The following is a 20,695-nucleotide window of genomic DNA, read 5'->3' as shown; positions in this document are numbered from 1 at the left end:
ACCAGGATCGAGGAATCAATATACAAAAAAATGGCGCCCAACTTTTTTATTATTGTCTAAAATTGCCGAGCGATGAAATTAAAATGTTAATGCCAATGAATTTCCAAAACTTCCTTTTTATATTTATTTATAATACTTATTGTAAAACGCTTACATATTCGGTTTATTTTTGTAAAAACCTATCTACTTGATAAGATCAGATTAATCCACGATTACCTAATCAAATCAAATATACTTTACTGCACACAAACAAAACATAGAAACATTTAGCAACAGTACCAATTAAAGAGTTTACAAATTAAATTGGAAATATAATGTAACGTATTCAAAATGTAAGTTTTTTTTTAAATAAATAGGTACTCAATTGTTTTTCTATACAAGTTTGTGTATGTCCAATTGTTAAATTAGATATACATTATTTATAATTAACTGTTTAACGCATTTCAAAAAGGATATATTATACGGCTGTAGGTTAGGCACTATAACTATAAATGTCGTTAACCTTACCGGCGCAAAATAAAAAAAATATAAACTACTGCGTATTAATAATGAAAATGTCATCTACTTTTGATGGATCGAGCACTTGTTAAATATAGAAAAACGGAAACCGCCTTGGAACGCAAATAAAAGTGGAATTAAAGCTAAGTCTTGATTAACTTAATTGTGATTTATTCTAATTATTTACTCATACTTCGCAGGTGCTTTTGATATCGTGGTTATTAAATAGTGTTTCAAAAGGTTTCCCCAATTTGAAGTGGGTGTAAATACATTGTATGCCGGACACGTCCCCTATGCTTCTTTGAACATATTATACAGTCCCTAAAGCACGGTCTGGAGAAGCAGATCATCGTTGGGCAAATGGATGGCAGACGTCTAGAGGAAGGGTACCTACGAGGTGGGTGGCAGCACGCAGAGAGCAGTCCACGCAGCATATAACCGTAGTGAGGGGACGAGAAAGAAGAGAAGAGAAATACATTATTCTATTTCAAGTTATTCTCCCCTTCTTTTTTGTCCACCCCTCTTCCCAGTTTAGCTGGGGTCGGTTCTCCTTACGCGTCTGCGTCAGAGAACTCTATCCTGGCTTGTCTCTGTACTCAGATTTTGCAATCGAATCTCTTTCTGCATATTTGACCACCAGGTAGGAGGCGGTCGACCTCTTCCACGCGGTTGATCAGGTATATTTAAGGCCTTCTTGACGGAGTGGTCGTCTTCGCGTCTTAGGATAGGGCCGTACCATCGCAACCGGCTTTCTTCAAAACTTCAGCCAAACCTTCATACTCTATTTCAAGTTCTAAAGAACTTTATTTCAAAGGAATTTCAAGTCTCCTAAAAACTATCCCGACTTCGTCCTATCCTATGATACTATGATAAACTGAACGTGTACACGAAGTTATAACAAAAATAACACATATTAGGATTGTATCTTACACGAGTCGTACAAATCCGTACCAAGATAAGTCTGCCTTTGATAATAAACACAAAGGTACCTATGTACCTATTTATCTATTTTATTTGTCCTTAGTATTTATCATAGTTTTGAAATTTCCGTAAACGTAAGTAGAAGCGATTGATCGAATTCGGAGCACCACACTGTTCATTAAAAAGATATTAAGTTAAAGTTCATAAAAAGAAGGACGTCTCACGAAAACTACTTGTCTGAAGTGGGATTAGGTTGTCTATGTTAAAAGGCAAAGAAGACTGCCAAGAAGACTTGACATCTTGGAAAGAGAGAGCCCAAAATCGGGAGGAGGAAGAAAGGGAGAGAAGCCTTTGCCCTGCAGTGGGTTGGTGTAGGCTAAATTGTCTTAATTAGGCCTCTGCGTGTTGGCTTCGGCCATAGAATTAGTTATAATACTACGTATAGAACGGCAACTCTCCGCTTCCCACTAGCATCTGAGCTAGGTTTACCCCCCCCCCCCCCCCCCCCCCCCCCTCGAACCTATGTTCATACCTCAGAACAATAACTAAAGCATAGAAGGAAGGCTAAAATAGCAACAGAACTCTATAATTCTGCTCTACTTTATCTTACGGAACCGGCGTAATGTTAGACAAAGACGCATATACAAAAATTGTTTCGTAATTTCGTAGGTTGTCACAAGTTTTTCATTGCCTAGTGTTGGGTTTCACTTTACTAATATGTCGATAAAATTAAATTTACTTACAATTAATGTCGATAATTTTTTTTTACAAGATTTCTTTTTGTAGGATGCAATTATCTTCTTCTTGATGAAAGGAGACTCTGTCTCTGATAGGTAAGTATCTAACCATTTTTGGATTATATTGTCTGGTTTATATTAGTTTGGAGCTGCAGCTCACATTCAGGAAGGAAAGAAAATAGCCAACTGTTATCGTTTCATCGGTAAGTATTTTGTAATATTCGAATTTATTTATGATGTCATCCGCCGTGCACTGGTGTCGATCGATGTGCCGTGCAAATTGGAACGGCCGGGTCTAAGCCGCACAGACGGTAAGAGGCCCGATGGGCTCACGCCATAGACATAGAAAAGAGTATGGACTGGAAATACCTACAGAAAAAACGTGCCACTCTGTAAACATAAAATGGCGGTCTTTACTAGGGCTACAAGCTGTTTCAATACTAGGATTACCATACTCGTACCTACTAGATATAGCATTATACTTAAAAAAAATACGGCATACAAGTATTCATAAGAGAACAGAAAGGGAAAGTAAAAGGTAGGTAGGTGGTGTACTGTATCTTTCGTGTAAAACTTGTAAGTATTGTATGTTGTGTGCAATAAAGTATATTTGTATTTGTAAAGGAAGGTTTAGTCAAGATTTATCTAAGTCGCTTACACAAATCTATAACATTCATTACATTCTTTATTGGGCGCAGTTCGTATCAACCTGGAGTGTTGGAGTAGGAGTAAATAAGAACAGGAGGTAAAATGAAATATAAATTAGATCGTAAATCTGTTCATTAGCAAGTATTTATTTTACACGTTATTAATTATGTACATTATATTTACAATAAATACAAATTTATTAATTTCTAAACAGTGTCAATTTGTTTAGAAACTGTCTTTGTGACACCCTGTCACATTGATTTTTTTTTTCATTAAGTCGTTTGATCTTGAGGCGTGACTTGTTCAGCTTTTCTTTTAAATTTTTCATCTCGTCTTCTTGAACTGACTGAAATAAAGTTTAATAATAATGTTAAAATAGTGTATGTACAAAATAATCTATAAAAATAAAAGTAAAATATATCTGATTTAAGTGCATTGTGCAGCTGGTTGAATTATACACTCTATATATGTATATCATGTTAAAAATATAAAAAGAAAATTATTTGATATACCTTTTCATGTAAATCCAGTCGACACTTTTGGATTTAATATCTGAAATCAAAGATAATAATCATTTACTTATATAAAACGTGTACAACTCATAATTGTTTAGACATAAAACAACTACAGACTTAGTATATACTAAGTTTATTAAGTACATAATAATATGTAGTTGAATGATAGATAATATAAACGTGTTGTGATAACATGATACAAATATCTTATCTATCTAGCCAGCAGTGAGATGATGCAGGCTAGGCTAAAATTTAAATATAAATTTAAACACCATTTCATCTGTCTGATCTATAATGTTCAATGTAGGAATAGCATCGTCTCGAAGACGCCTCCACTTTGAATTAGGAACACACATAAATGAATCCGCAGTAAAATGTTTCGAGCAAATACGGCTGTACTTATTTGGAATCCAATTTCGTCTATTAATGCGAATTATCCATTCTTTCTCTTTGTTATCGTCTACAGGAAATCTAAAAATTAAAAGTATCGATAATTTTAGTACATCACTATGGACAATCAACATAACCTCAAATCAATTCCGTATTCATCGATGAAACGTATAATATAATGGATATCTCAAATATTTTATGCTACAAATCTATTCAGCAAAACATATTACTTTCCTAAAATTGTTCAGCAGTTCACATTTCACTAGAAAATTACAAAAAACTTACCGATGAAACGACAGAAGTTGTTGGCTATTTTCTTTTCTTCCTGAATGTGAGCTGCAGCCCCATACCACACAAGACATAATGTCACAGAGTCGAGACACTCAATTATTTGATATAAATAAAAGTTTCTTTCCATTTATTTGGAAAAATATTGTTAAATTATCACTTAAAACAATCTGAACACAAGACACTCATAAACAAAGTTCACGCGACCGTGTCAAATAGTTCGGTAAATATAAGTAAAATCTTCTTATGTATGTTACTATGTATTTGGCCGAATTAAAATGAGTCCAATAGGTCCAAATGACATTTCATGTTGTGACAACCTCGGAAAAAATGAAGCAAAGAGCGAATCATTTGTCCTTTTCTCACTCATAGTTTGTGTCGTAAGCTAGAAGAGAGCCGGTTTATAGTTTCTGAATTCTTATTTTAGCCTTCCTTCTATGCTTTAGTTATTGTTCTGAGGTTCATACGACGCCATACGCACAGATGCACGTGTAACGTCAATGTGTGGTGTCTGTGTAAAACAAGGTTGTTTGTATGAAGTGTCCAGGGTGTGCTTCAGCCCCACGCCTCCTTCCAAAAGTCCGGGATTCCATAGGCCCGACATAAAAATAATAATAGAAGATATATTTAAAAAAATATTCTTCTTATTTGAGCTTGCCCGCATAGTAACATAGGCCAATAAAAGTTAACGAGAATAAACTATGTATTATGTTACACACGAACTATGTTATGCGGGTGTTACGACAATTTCTGCCGTTTCACAGCATCTGTTCATTCTAGGCCGTGACTGTAACATATAAACTGTAACATATTGTAAACTGTAACATAAAAATGTTTTATATCTCGTGGTGTATGATTATCGAACGGTTATGCTAAGATTTGTTCAAAAATCACTAAGTACAGTCATGAGCAATATAATGTACCCACTTTAGGATTCTGTCGCACTAACATATTTGACATTTAGTGAGACTTAGTTCTATTTGTCAAAAAAGTTAATGTGACATGGTACCAAAGTATATCATATTAATGCTCGTGACCGTACTATTAGACAGAACAACTAGTTCAGTACAATTAATACAATATAGACATTTTACAAGAGTTGCATCTGTCAAAGTACAAAAGTCAGTGCTGTGATGTCCATTCGCATAGTGATGTATCAGTCGAGATTTGACTGGTCGATAATTTTCTATCTAACAGTCCAACAGTACACAAATCTTAACGAAAACTAGATTGAAAGTTACTATTTACCATTCTAATAATGAAGTCATGATTTGCATAAAACCATTGAGTTAGCTAAGACGTAACTAGGAAGCGACCGTGAGACGTCCGAATTACCAACATCTCTTCAAGTGACGGGTTAGTGAAGCAAATAATCTCCGCACGTAACAACTATGTAATTTCAGAAGCGTTCACTGAATATGGAAACTGGTAGTGTTAAGGAAAATCTCACATAAAGTCCTTTTTTTAATTTTGTTGTAGATTTGCCTCATACGACATTAACTACCTGGCTTGGCATATGAATTCCAAAACTGTAGGTATTTCCTCAGAAAAGGACGACTTTGACTTCTGATACCAATTGCAGATTGGTGACAATACGCCGTAAACAGTGAAGGGTGGATAGCGAAGTCCTTTTCCCAGCAGTGGGATAATATAGGCCAATAATAATAACCTTCTATCGTGTGGGTTGTGAGGTGGATTACCAACCCCATCAACTCTGGTGTCAGGGTTACTATTGAACCGTCAAAGGCCCCTGATATGGCTCATGTAACGACTACTAACTTTCATCAGAGAGTAGTGACCGGGACCAATGGCTTAACTTGCCTTCCGAAGCACGGATTATCTTACTTTCGGACAATCGGGTGGGGGAGGTGGTGAATAATAATGACCTCGGATACCTTAGTAAACATACTTATTATGTTATATACACTTCTGTCATGTCTGAAGAAGCGAAAGTGGTGTGTCAGGATCGTAATAAGTGGAATTCCGTGGTCTCTGCCTACCCCAGCGGGAAATGGGCGTGATCCTATGAATATATGTCTGTCATGATAACGAAATAGAAGACTCTACAAATCGTTAGCTTTTTAGATCCTTTTAATGTTTCTCACTTTATAAGCTCTGTGTTCATAGATTTCACACACTGCGAAATTAGTTGTCTGTTTATAAGTACGGTCACGAGCATTAATATGTATATACACTTTGGTACCATGTCACATTAACTTTTTTGACAAATTGAACTGTAAATCTCACTAAATGTCAAATATGTTAGTGCGACAGAGTCCTAAACTGGGTACATTTTATTGCTCATGACTGTACATATATGAAGGTACGAAGTTATGACCGATATTATTAATAGGTATTATTGTTTATTATTTTGTAGGAATACTAAAAACAACAGAAAATATGTAAGGGTTTCATTGTGACTGAGTAAAAAATACTTAGATAGGTACTTTGTCTATTTTCACTATTATTTGAATAGGGTTTATCGCACTATATTATAATATTTTTTAAATTGATTTGATTTTTCTCCATAATACTTTTGCTTTTCATATTTCCAATAATTTAGATAATTTTCTTGCCTTGTTATAATCTTGTTTTTATCATTAAAGTTCTTTCAAATATAATTTTAACAAAGACAAAGTATAATAAACCTTGATTACTGACGCGGGAAAAGATTCCTTTGAAACAGAAAGAAAACTTTGATTTTCGGCAAATGGCTAGCTACTTTGCAAAGTGGTTTGTTCCAAGCTCGTAATTTTGTTTCTGGCTAACTAATTCTAACGAAAAATAATAAAATAATGTATCTAAACTTAATGTATCAAAATTTTCCTGTAATAAAAAGAAATTGCTGCATGAGCAATAAGGCCGCATGTTGTGCTTTTCTGTATATGTTGTCCTTATCTCTGTATTTTGTGTCCATTGTGCTCAATAAAGTATTTTATCTATCTATCTAAACACATTTTCGAATTAAAGTGTCTACTCGAAGCCTAAAAGCACCTGTGGTTGTTAGTACCTATTTTTATAATACATAAGATAAGGATCAATAAATAAATAAAGTTTCAGTAGATGCAGTATGTTGTGTGAGCCAATCATTTGCCGCATGGTCGAACATAAAAGAAAGTGGAAATCTGCGCTCGCCAACTTGATTTTACGATAGTATTAAGAAAACGATTTAGTGCCGAGCATAATTTCGAACAGAACCGAAGGAAAAAGTTAATAAGCAAAGTAGCCGGTGAAATGACTGTCTCATCTCGAGAAAATTAACTTGAGAAAAGCGATCTCTCTTAATATGTTAATTTAACACGATTTTAATGTCTAAATTTCGCGTTCATAACATGTTTAGCTCTTAACCTGGCTGTTATTAGAGAATAATAAGTCAGATTTAAATTTAACACGTTAATTTCTTACTTTAGATCTTATAACACGTGGGTCGAAAGTAAAACAGCCGCGGCCATTTTGTTTTGAGCGATCCGATCGAATATTTAAAAAAAAGAAAGCTCGCGGGCGAGGAACACGATTTATTCAGCCACAATCGGATTGCAAGGTTTACTTGTAACAAGTTTACGTATAGTTGGACCTATATCATGCATGTGGCTTGTCAGGCGGTGCGATTTACCATCAGAAGTGGTTTAGAACCGGTCGGACCGGGCCGGCCGCCTCGACGAAACGCCTGCATCCTCTCAAATTGTTTATCTGTATTTAGCTGGCAAATTGAAACGGTCACAAATGGAAAGAAACAATTTACAAGCGTCCGTCTGCAATTTTAAGTCGGTAAACACAAACTTCGAGGGTAAATTGAGGTATAAATTATTGTTTTACTTACAGTTTGGCATTAAAATGATGGTGAGTATAATCTAAACTTATTTCTAAATGGCGGGCAGAAATTTAAGAACCTTTTTAGATAACACCTTACTTGTCGAAGGTACCCGAAAATACTCTACCTACTTCGGGATTGAGACACGAAAATAAACACATTTAAGTCTCAATTTTCGTCTGAACGGTTCTCGAGATACTTCTAATCAATCGTTTTACCTACTTAGGTATTTTGTAAATCCGCGTTTCAATGCCCAATCACGCCTTTCAAAGAGTGTTCATTATCGTTGTTTGTAGTAGCTATTGCTATTTTTGTCTCCTAGATTACGATATTGTGAGTACTATTTTAGATCTGTGAGGGTGGGGACTTGGCCCTCCCAGAGCTGTCTCGCCCCTCGTCCGATGATGGATGTTGATATTCTGGCAACACTGAGTAAACTTGAGTTATTCGCTCCGTTATGTAATGGAATAAATAGAATGTAATGGAATAAATAGATTGTATTGTATATTTATGTGTTTTAGTAGCTAAGGGAATATGACCTATTATATGTGACGTGCTATTGTTACTTATAATATTGAAACTTATAGAATATTTTTTGTTCTTTCGAGGAGTTATTACTAAGTAGATAAGTTGGTAGGTTTTTTTTATGCACGGCTTAGGGAGAAGATGATTTATTTATTCGATTTATTATGTACATCTTTCTATAATGATTATGTATTTATGTATACAGTCCTGTAGTTAATAAGTAAATTTAGTGTAAACTCCGCCTTGGGGCTCATTTTCTTCGCGACTTTCAATCGTGACATTAACTAGTCTGGTCGAGTATGTCTCTATTAGAGGTCGTGATGGAAAGTCATAGTGAAACCTAGCTATCAAGGAAATACCTAGGTTACCTACTGCCTAGGTTCATGTCGATTTCCTTTAGGTTTCAAGTTGAGAGAACTTCAATTTGTTGCATGGTAAGCGCCAAAATCTCCAACGGATTAACCATTTAGATGTATTTTTTGTTTGTAATTTAAGTGACTATGACTATTGTTACTTAACAATTATATAATAGGTACCTTATTGTAAATGTAAAAGATGCTTTTATGGAGTCATGCATGAAACCATTTGCCAACCATATCATATGCTGCTACAGCTGCATAAAACAATAGTTTTGTCATATTCCTCTCCTCTTCCTTCCGGCCAAGTAGTTAATGCCATCTGCGGCAAATCTACGATAAGTCACGTCAAAAAAAAAATCTCCTCTTCTAAATAACGTCACAACTTATTTATGTCTAACAAGCCTGATAATGAAGTCATTTGCCCCGATTCCTCCAGACACCTCCTAATTTTATTTTAAGTTATACCCGTCACATTCTTATCCGCCGAAAAGGAAAGGAACGGATTGACAACTGTTAATTTTAAAATAAATGAATTTATAAGCGGGGCGAATAAAACAGGCATCTCGCTGGTATGCAACCCCTTTGACGTGTGCTGTCAACTTAATTCTGTCGGGTTATTGGCCAATATACAAATCTGGGAGTGTTTTTAAAATTCCTGCCTAAAATTGACGTAGGTATGTCTGTCGATTACCCGCCCCTTTTCTTTTCGGCGGATAAGAAAATGACGGGTACAATTTAAAATAAAATTAAGAGGTTTTTGCAGGAATCAGGCGACATAGGTAACAGAGTTGCGAAGAATTTAAGTTAGGGCAGGTACGAATACGTAGGTACCTACCACGACATTGTAAATTTTCCACATCGACCTTGGCGAGGCGATAACAATTACTCATACCTCATTCTGCGGTGATCCTCCTACATAGACACACATAGGTCGATTGTTTACTAGAAAATCATGAACAGAATAACACTATGCAAATGCTATAAAATATCCTACGGGCTTCATTTTTTAACCATTCACGTCTCGCCCACGTTCAATCTGTCATCATCAAGATTACTCATAATAAATGAATATGTTGGTAAGTCGTAGCATAAATTGTGATGCAATATGTATGGAAGAATTATTGTTACTATTTGCTAAAGGGCCTTGAAGTGTAGTATTAAATAACTACAAGACAAACGTAACAATTAAAAATAATCGACATAAAACTAGTACCTATTTAAAAATTAGAATAAGTTAACTAATGCTGGCTATTCTATTTCTATTCCCTAAAAACTTAAAAAAAAACACGTTCTATTTACGAAAATTAAAAATGTAAGCGAGACATATAGTAACCCTGAAAACATGTTTTTTATCTGAACCCCTTTCAAACAAGTAGGTAAACAAACGATTGTGAGCCGCGGGGCAAGGAGACATCGGCCGCCCGGTCAAGGTATCCGGGCCAAAGGTCGTTGACAGAGCCCCAGCGCAACACTGCTACCGCCAAAAATGACGCAAACTATTTGCATTTCAATTTTCACATCCTACGCTAGAACTCCATGGACGATTCAGAACGATAAAAAAGTAAATTAAAATAAAACATGTTTTAAAAAAAATAAATAAACGTTCGATTATTTAAAATATTCCAATTGTTACATTCTATCGCGATCGCGACATTTGCAATGTTGCAGTTTTCTTTTTTATTGAAGTTATGTGAAATTAAATTATTTATTAAACGAACAGCCCGTACAGGTAACAAACAGACCGTTAAACTTGAATTCAAAATCTATGACATGCATTAGATTAGAATTAGCAACGAATTGAAATATCGGTATTAGAAATAAACGTTTATAATAAACGTTTCTTTCTTTCTTTCTTCTTTCAAATTAATTTTCTATTTAAGTAAATGAGAATAAGCCCTGACCTGATGAAATGGATTCATTTTCTGATTTGGGCGTTGTGGGCGGCATGGGTAAAGGCATCGACGGCAGCGCTTGCGCTTGTGGCTGCTGTTGTTGCATGTTACACGCGTTGCCAAGCAGCGACTGTGCTGTGTTGTACGTGATCCCATCGTCGTAACCCCATAGCTCCAGCCCGCCGTACTCGGGCGACGCGAGGGACTCCGGCGACATAACCATCGCCGGCGGCAATCCTAGCGCGGAAGACGACGTTACTTCCGAAGAACTCTCCTCCAGCATCCGCAGAGTCTGGAACCCCCCGTTGTTCGACCACCGGCGTCTCATATCGACACGCTCACACGACCCCAAATCCACGACCGACGGACATATTCCAACTCCCGCTTTCACTTCACTTTTTCCCCACACTGAACTATCTAAACGCGGCTCAATGTAGCACCATTCGTCTACGCGGCGTTGAAACCGAAGCGAATCGTAATCCAGCCTCGGTAGATGCACTCAAATAAGACCGGTAACTTTGAATTAACTTTAAAAACACAACCGAGCAACAGGTGAGAGCACGCGAGTCCCACGAGTTCGTCCGATCGGATGATGTGGAGATGCAGAGGTCGCGGTCTCGAGCGAGAAACACGTAGCACGCGCGCGACAGTCGTAAGCAGAGTACGTAGAGCGGGCGCGGGCGAGCGTCGGCCGCTCTCACTACTCACTGCCACGGTCGCGGTGACGTCACCCCCCCGCGCGCGCGCTCCCCCCACCCCGCAGCCGTGGCACAGAAAGTCAAGTCATCGACAACGAATGTAGCGCGCGATAAAACACCCTCGATTTATTAAGTCGCTCGTTCTATCATCTTATGTTGTTACGCAACTCTTGAACTTGAGAAAGTTATTTTATAAGTTAGGACCTAGGTATATGGCAACTTCATTAATTCCCTTGCACAAATTAATTAACATAATCTGAGAAGTGTTTGCACGGTAGAGCGATTATGAATATCTACCTAGACAGGTGTCACATTCAATTATTAAAGATATCTACATCCTGCCGACTTTAAAATTCTTATTAAAATTTGCGCCAATTTACCTACATACCTAGGTAGGTAAATTGGCTATCTATTATACCTACCTACTCACCTGAATGTAAAGTTTACCTGGTTAGGTAGGTACTTACCTATGCAAAAGCAGTAAACAATTTAGTGAAACAAAATACTTTTAAGTGCACTCTACCTTAAATACCTATTCATTTAAAGGTTAAATGTTCAGGCGGTAAACTTTAATTTACAATCCAGATTTTGTTAAATTTCAATAATTTCACGCTTGCACTTAGGTATTAACCTACCTAGTAGACAAAAAGTGCCTTTACGAAATGAAAGTGATAAGAATTAGGACCAATGTCAAAGGTTTAACCAAATAATCAGTTGACAACAATTTTGTCCTAAATAGGTAGACAAACATAACCTAGATCCTGATAATAGGTATCTACCTATCTAGATGGCCGACATATTGACACGAATATTGTTGTCCTCCAAAGAGAAATTGGAACGTTGACCTAAATTCTAGCATTCAGGTTATCTCATTTCAGCGATTCATGAAGTTTTGCCACTGGCTCTATCAAAGTGTCATCTTAAACCACAATATCGTTGATTATAATATCCATTGCCACGTTGTAAAGAAATAAAAATAAATTTTTGAATAAAAACAGTGATGTATATTGCTGATCGCGAATTCGTCGATGGGTTAGGAATAGAATAAGCAGTAAGTAGTAGAGCCGCGATGCTCGCTTGCCGAGCGTAGAACGGAAGAAACATTCGCGACACCGAGTCACGTGTTACAGACCATTGACCTGCATGTTTTGGAAATACACCAGTCATCAAGCCGATCGCTTTTGCACAACTTTGGCAATCCAAAAGTTATGGCAGTAACTTGTTTCTTGTTTCTACTAACATTACAATATTATTACATTACGTTACCTCTTACTGCGTAGTTGGTTCTCGGTTAACGTAATCACAAAATCGTATTTTGAACAGAACGTTATTAAGACCACTCCCTACGTAAAGTCTACTATTAGAACATACTATTAGAACTTGGAATTACTTTGTAGATATGATATTGCAATCAAGTCGATCATTCAGGCGTGATTTAGGTAACAAAATAGGCTTCGCATCTTGATTAAATTTCCTTTGATATTAACGATCCAATACCTAGGTAAGTGGGTAGACTCGGTAGGTACCTACATCACACACTAATTTAAGAGCCACGCTCTTGTCGGTGTAGCATTCTCCATGCTACTGTTTTAGGCAAAAATATGGCAGTGGTTTCCCTCTTGCCTTCCGCCCCGCAGTACTCTGCTTGACGCGAGTGGGATGGCGCCCAGAGTAGTCTATTTCAAAGCCGTATTAGGACTCCTGTCCTCCGGTTATGAATATTACTGACAGTTACTGCTACCCTCTGTCAGATTCCAGGTACAGGTAGGTACATGTTCCTTATTATTATTTAGATCGACAACATTATTTTACACCTAATTAATTAGTAGTAAGTAAAAATCCTAGCCCTAATAAAATAGATATGTAATGTACCTACCTACAAGCCAATTTGTCGAAGCTATTTCGAATACATTTTTCAAATCTCGTTAATTAAGTAGTGGACAAAAAAACCCTACCTACCTCCGAACAATTTGAATAGGCCAGTCATGTTTCAGAACGCTTTTTCATCGTAGTCTAGTAAAATACTAAAGTCAATTTATCGTCACTATAATGTAGGTGTTTAGTGCGGTCGCCATTTTGTTCTTGATTTATTTGCGAGTCAAATGGCGACTATTTTGTTAAATGAATATTCGTGGTTTTTAGACCAATACTATTATTTCTTTCTTTATTCACGGACGTGGAATGGAAATACCACTTGATTGCAGCTCATTTATAAAGTGTTCAGCGAGATGTTTATACCGAGCTATATTTATGTTTTGTGATTATTTCAGAAACTGTTTATGTTCTCTGGCATGACTTAGAAGCTAAATATCGGAATCAGGACCATGTCATATAAATAACACGTATGATAGACGCAGTTATGGGCGATCAGTTAGTCATATCACACTACATATGCCGGCAGATGCATATTTTTATAAAAAAAAACAACCCAGCCACTCCTGACCTGATATTCGACCTAATAGTTAAGCTGATTAGGTATGACATATTACTTTATGACGAGGTCCCGGCAATTACTTGCTGGAGTAAGTAGGTAGTGTAACCAAACGCAACTTATAGCAAAACCGAAACGCAAGTGGTACAGATGGTTTTTGTTTTGGTTTTCCCCGAAGGGCAAGGCAAAGAGAACTATGCCCATACAACCATGTATTATTCATCTTATGTATTATTTTTTTGATGATTATTAATAACACTATCGTGAACGTTTTCCGACTAACTTAATGCGATCATTAATCACAGAACACCACTTTGTATCAATTATTTAGATTATTCAATGAAGAAAGCAACTGTCCCGTCCCCGTTCCCGCCAAAAAGACACAAAGATATAAAAAGGTTACTTAACCTATAATGCGCGCGGAAACACCACAGACGCCTCTAAAAAGACTGTAACACATATTTTATTATTATAGAGCGGAAGGAAGGCTATCCATGTTGTGACAACTGATTGTTATATTAAAATAAACCTAGTGCTTCTTTCATATCAGTGTTTAATTAATATTAACAAGTCCTAATACAATATTAGAATACACTACAGGTACGTAGTCATTACTTGAGCCATGGTTAAACGTTGTACCGGGTGAGAGCCTTCAGCGCTCCCCATTTGTCCGGCCAAGTAGTTAATGCCATCTGCGGCAAATCTACAATAAGTCACGTCAATTGAATAAAAACTTGGGGCGTTTCGCAGATCAATAACATCAATGACACCAGGGTTGATGAGGTCGGTAATCGACCTCACACGAAAGACGAAGAAGTAGTTAATACAAACGTTGTCTGAATAGAATTTGTTGGAACTGCGCTGAATGACGAACATATAAACTCAACAACCATCACGCACAGTGTGCCTACATTCAGGTGTTAAGAAAAGTTACTCAATTTAAACTTTGGTCCAGAGCAAATAACATGTAAATTTGCCTCTAATAATAGAAAAACAAATACTCGTACCATTCAAACAAATTCTGCGACAAACGGAAAATATGTTAATTTACAAAGTTTAAAACGCGAAAACAATGTTGGAAACCAATGACCTCTTGATAACTACACGTTCCGGTCCGGAAGAATGAAGATCAGATTTACAGGAAAGAGATTCGATATTTCTAACTTTTAAAGATTATAGGTCCATAATTTCTGATCGATGACGAAAGGTGTTTACGCGGCAGCCAGTGAGAATTAGGTATCAATATAAAAACTGTTTATTGACATTACTTCAACAGACTCCGTGGACTAGTGGTTAGAGCATTGGGCTCACGATCTGGAGGTCCGGGTTCGAGTCCCGATGAGGATACTTTCGGAACTGTTTGGCTAGGACATTGCAGGCTAAATCACCTGGTTGTCCGAAAAAAGTACAGTTAAGAGCACGTTAAGCCGTCAGTCTTGGGCTACAAGCCCAAATGCCTCCACTAACTCGCATTGGAGTATCGTGGTGGAGTATGCTCCATACATACCCGTTCCTGCGGGCCTAGCACCGTAAGCACGCGACTCTTTCTCGCCGCGACAGAGATCGTCTGTCTCTTTCTGTGCAGTACTGTGTGAGAGTGACGGGTGACGTATGTCGAGGCGAGAAAGAGTCGCGCGCTTACGGTGCTAAGCCCGCTGGTTGATTAAAGGGAAGCTTGTGCCTCGCAGTGCGACGTACGAGGGGAGGTCAAAAAGTTCGCGGAATGAGGGGGAAGGGGGTCGAAATTAAACACGAAACTATTTTTCCTTTTCAATATATTCTCCCTTAACCTTAACACATTTTCCGGATCTATCAAATAATTTGTTTATTCCATCATAAAAAAAAGATTTCTCTTTGCTGTCAAAATAGGCCGAAATTGCAGACTTGACTTCTTCATCATCGCCAAATTTTCGTCCACGCAGTTCCTTTTTCATTTTTGGGAACAAATAATAATCGCTGGGGGCCAAGTCTGGACTGTAAGGCGGGTGGTTTAATTTTTCGAACCCGCATCGGTGAATGGCAGCCGTCGCAACATGGCACGTGTGGACGGGTGCGTTGTCGTGCAAAAGGAGCACACCTCTTGACAGCTTTCCTCTTCTTTTTTCCTTGATAGCCTCTTTCAATCTATCCAGTAAAGAAGCGTAGTAATGTCCCGTTATAGTCACACCACGATCTTTATAATCAATCTGCAAAATACCTTCTGTATCCCAAAAAATAGTGGCCATGATCTTTCCGGTCGATTGTGACACCTTAAACTTCTTTGGAGGAGGTGTGCCTTTTTTATGCCACGGCATCGACTCTTGCTTCGACTCAGGTTCATAGTGGTGAACCCAGGTTTCATCTCCAGTAACAATCCGGGCCATAACTTCTTCCTTATTCGCTCCACAGAGCTCTAAAAACTGGCGAGAACACTCGACACGCTCGCTTTTTTGAAGTGGCGTGAGCATTCTTGGAACCCATCTTGCGCTGACCTTAGTCATCCCAAGATGTTGATGTAGGATATTTAAAATACTTGTTTCGGATACACCGACCATTGCTGCAAGCTGCTTCTCCTTCAAGCGGGTATCTTCTAATACAAGTTTCTCTACTTTTTCGATGATTTCCGGTGTGGTGGCCTCAATGGGCCGTCCGGAGCGGGGGTCATCTTCAATCGACTCTCTTCCTTGCTTGAAAAGACTATGCCACTTGTAAACCATGGTTTTACCAGGGGCAGAGTCCGCGTAAACTGCTAACAGCTCTTGAAAAATCGTCTGAGCGGATTTTCCTTGCTTGGTGAGGAACTTAATGACGGCGCGGTGTTCAATTTTCTCCATATTCGCTGAGTTCTTCCCGATTCACTTGTTTGCTGGTCGATAGTTCAAACGTTAATGACCCGATTTGCTTCAAACTTGGTACATATACTGTTAATGAGGTGTGCAACTAGCGGCTACCTGTACGAGCAAACCAACCCCCTCCAACCCCTCCATTCCGCGAACTTTTTGACCTCCCCTCGTATACAGGCTATTTATGCTATGTGTACGTATGACGGTACCTGATCAATAGGTACTCGTAGAAACATCCTCTCTTATTCAGTGTATCTATGGTGAGAGATGATCAGCATATCGCCCATGTAAAGGACACAATACTAAGCGTAAATTATAGAAAGTAAAATAGGTTGCAAGTAGATAAAATAGTTCGATAAATAGTATAAGTAATTATTTACATGCGAGCTTTATGTAAATAGTTAATATCCTATGAGATTGGATTCTATATTTAGGGACGTGTCGGCTCGAATAAATATAATAATATTTATTATGTAGAATGAGTCGATAATTCTCGCTAAAATTAATTCTGTATATTCAATGAGGGTCTGGTGCGTGATGCTTTGAAAACGTTTGGTACGATCTACTCTGAACGCGTGCGTGTATGAAACGATTGATGAATGTGGAGGAAACAACAGAAGTGTGTTTTATGAAACAAATGGAATTCCATTACCCCGGTGGGAAATAGGCGAAGGTTTATTTATGTGATGTTTTGTTGAAAATTAAATATATAAACGATTAATACAATCAATGATGCTAATTCCAGTAGACACAAACTAATTTTATTAAAAGTTGTACCTGTCTTTTTCTTACCCCCTGAAAAGGAAAGGGACGGATGATTGATAGCAGTTAATTAAAATGAACAGTGAATTAATGAATAATATCGCCAGTATATGTATGTAGTTCTATAAATTGTATGCCTGTCGATTACCCGTCCCTTTCTTTTACCGTAGGTAAAAAAAAGACAGGTATAACTAAAAATAAAATCAGACGGTATCCACAGGAATTAGTACCATTCACATACGATTCAATCAATCAATTGCATACATTTAGAGGCTATATAACAAGGTTCTTACAATATGAATCAAATGAATGAATGCATTAATCAAAAGACTATACATAATACGATATTAAGACTAGAAATTCAGTTTATTTCAGTTCAGTTTATTGGTAGTCTTGCATTTTTTTTAGATTTAGAATTAGAAGTTCTAAGTACCTATACAATTAATCAAATGGCAAATACATAGATTTGTAGACTGAAGTCAGCGTATAATTTAGTATGATAATCCGAGCATTTCATTGTTCAGTCGAAATATTAAGTAGCTGTGGTTAATGACATCGAGAAAAAACACGGCAAAAACCTTGACTGCCAAATAATTTACATTTGTTTAAAAATAGCGGAGTCGACGTTGAGTAAATTTTATTTTCTTTATTTTTCGTAACGGATGAATATATTATTGAGATTCGTCTTGACGTTTATAATTAACATGTTTTATTGGGATTTCGTTCCTGTATAATATTAAATACGTCGTAGTGTTACGGGTTCGATTCCCGGTTCGGGGTCTTTATCACTGAATTCGACAAATCACGTCTCTTCTTCTATCGTGTGGGTTGTGAAGTGGAGTACCAACCCCATCAACCCTGGTCTCAGGGTTACTATTGAGCCGCCAAAGGCCCCTGAAATGGCTCATGTAACGACTACTTTACATCAGTAAGTAGTAACCGGGACCAACGGCTTAACGTGGACATATCACGTAGTTTTGTGACTTAAACATAGCTGGCGAGGAGTGGGTGTATGTACCATACACCTCTGCTTACCCCTTTGGGGACACAGGCGTAATGTGTACGTTATGTTATAAATATAATATTGAAATGTGGATTGTCCGTCCCTTTCCTTTTCAGCGGGTAAGAAAATGACAGGTATAATATAAAATAAAATTAGATGGTGTGTACGGTCACGAGTACTAATATGTATACTATACACTTTGAAACCATGTCACATTAACTTTTTTGACAAATTAAACCGTAAGTCTCAATAAATGTCAAATATGATAGTGCGACAGGGTTCTAAAGTGGGTACATGATTTTGCTCATGACTGTACTGGAATCAACAGCAAAGTATACTTATCATAGTGAGTTCATGCATCTGTTATTGTCTTTTTATAAAAACTTGTCTAGCTTGTGGCTATATTAGGTATTTATATTCAAGTAGGTATTTTTAGAGCAAGAAACGCAATTGGATTTTTTTGCTCGATTGGCCTCTGTTAAATGTAAATTAAGGATGAAATTGGTCTGTTTATAGTAGATATCTATAGACGCGATTGGGAAAATAGTGTACCTAAATTACAGAGACACAGCAAAGACAGAGGTTAATAATGACTATCTGAGCAGCCAATATATTCGTAACAAAAATAGCTTATTTATACTTGTATTCTTTTCTACATTTCCAAATACAAAAACGAATGCTAATTTCCATCGTGTATCAGAATTTGAATTCAGAACTAATGTACGTTATTGTCCTTTTGTTCAAAACAAAATTAAAAACTAAGTAAGTAGGTAATTCTTAATTCAAATTCTGATGCACGATAAATCTAATAATAATAATGTGATGATGATGAACATGGAAATTAGCATTCGTTTATTTTCGGAAATACGATTATAATTGTTGAGGGATATTAAAAAAAACAGAAGCACTGTACAACACATTAAAGGTCAAGTATAGGTTTTAGTATAAATTCTGAGAGGTTCGTTTAAAGTCGTTTGTCAATGTTTAGGTAATGTTTTCGTCTTCTTTTTCTAATCTCGGCCGTACATGGCGGTCTGACGTCACTCGCAGGATATTTAACTAATCTGCAACCAGTCCCATCTCAAAACTTTATTTTATTGTCCGGACGCGAAGTTTCTTGATACATTTTGTTGATTTTATTTTCAAGACTGGTTTCACCTGTGTTCTCAGTAGATATAACAATCTCTTGTAAAAACTCGTTTACGCTTTACTAGGTAGGTATACTTAGTTACTTATTTATACATAAGTGTTAATTTGTGTTTCCTTTGAAATAAATCATTTTTGTTAAGTCTCCTTGTCGCAAGTTTTGTAAATGGCGAATACATAGCACGAATGATTAATATAGACGCGTTTTGGCGTAAAGCCATCGATTTCTTTGTTGTGGTTTGAAGGAAAAGATGAAAGAGCATTAAATAAAAACATTCCCTTTCTACAGCCTTGTGGATAAACCAACCGTTTTGCTTTGATGGTCTGTACGGCTTCTTACCTGTAACAATAAAAGGCATATTTAAGCACACATGAAGTCACATAAGTTTTAAAATGTGTTTTACACCATTTCAAGGAAGTTCGATTAGGAATAAAACGAAAACTATTACGTAAATAGTAAGCAGGTAATAAAAAGCGAGTTATAAGATGTAGGTAATCTGTGGTTGTTTTAAGGTTTATTTAAGTGATAAAAAATAAAATTACAGAAACGGAAAATGTAAATTCCTTAAATAAATATATCAATTCAATTAAGATGAAGAAACAAATAACTGTCGTTATTTCCATAGCGCCATTAAACGAATATACACTTGTCAATACTAACCACCCTAGGGTACTTACAGAACACCTGTAAGTAAGTACAGTAATTAGCATATTTATAAAACTTGTCATCTTACAAAAAAAACTGGCCGTCTTGAAGCGAGCGAGATCTCAAACCATCTGCATGACGAAGTATACTTTTCTCGGTAGAGCGCACTCGCACAAACCAACAACTTCAAGACCCACAACCGGTTCGACCATTTCTTTGACTCACGGTGCCATTTAAAAACGGCCGGGTAACCGTCGTCGTGTTTTTACAAGCGATGTGCAGGCGTATAAAAAGTGGACGCGGCAGAATGGTCTGCGCAAGCAATTAAGCCCAAGGTCTTCGGGTTATCAAACTCGCGTCGTCAACGCTGGTTGCCGCAAAAAATGTAGCGAACTCGATGGTATTAAAAGATAATAGCAGGGTTAACACGCAGACTTAACCACCCTACTACGTTCTACAGCCGAGTAATGAGCTTGTCGCTAGCCAGAGTGGCCAGTCGCTGCTCTTTACCCATTATTCCAGTTATTACCGTCTGCGGACCTTCATTTAAATTGTAAACCGATGAGCCATTAAATTAACATCTTACTTACATTACCTTGGGCA

The 20,695-nt window shown here is 37.1% G+C and overlaps 2 protein-coding genes and 1 long non-coding RNA gene across 8 annotated transcripts in view; 1 reads left to right on the top strand and 2 right to left on the bottom strand.

Moving 5' to 3' along the window:
- The window catches only part of LOC126367787 (putative fatty acyl-CoA reductase CG5065), a 576,419-nt gene that overhangs the window by 98,141 nt on the left and 457,583 nt on the right, over positions 1–20,695 (top strand). The gene's annotated exons all lie outside the window — the stretch shown is intronic.
- The window catches only part of LOC126367777 (ecdysone receptor), a 431,491-nt gene that overhangs the window by 54,228 nt on the left and 356,568 nt on the right, over positions 1–20,695 (bottom strand). For 2 of the 6 annotated variants that reach the window (XM_050011509.1, XM_050011510.1), the window contains exon 1: positions 10,594–11,275. The exons of the other annotated variants lie outside the window; for them this stretch is intronic. In XM_050011509.1, the coding sequence (XP_049867466.1) occupies positions 10,594–10,912 (319 nt within the window). In that variant the 5' untranslated portion in view covers positions 10,913–11,275. Of the gene's footprint in view, positions 1–10,593; positions 11,276–20,695 lie in introns of those variants that run through there. 6 annotated transcript variants of the gene reach the window in all.
- On the bottom strand, positions 2,931–4,208 carry LOC126367878 (uncharacterized). Its single transcript, XR_007566519.1, has 3 exons — positions 3,995–4,208; positions 3,317–3,356; positions 2,931–3,150 (listed from the first exon to the last, which is right to left on the bottom strand). It is a non-coding gene; the product is annotated as an uncharacterized LOC126367878 (long non-coding RNA).

Source organism: Pectinophora gossypiella, chromosome 6 (assembly GCF_024362695.1).
Source record: "Pectinophora gossypiella chromosome 6, ilPecGoss1.1, whole genome shotgun sequence".
In the NCBI taxonomy this organism is placed as follows: Eukaryota; Metazoa; Arthropoda; class Insecta; order Lepidoptera; family Gelechiidae; genus Pectinophora; species Pectinophora gossypiella.
The sequence above is the reverse complement of the archived record's forward strand: the minus strand, read 5'-3'. Positions and strand labels throughout refer to the sequence as shown.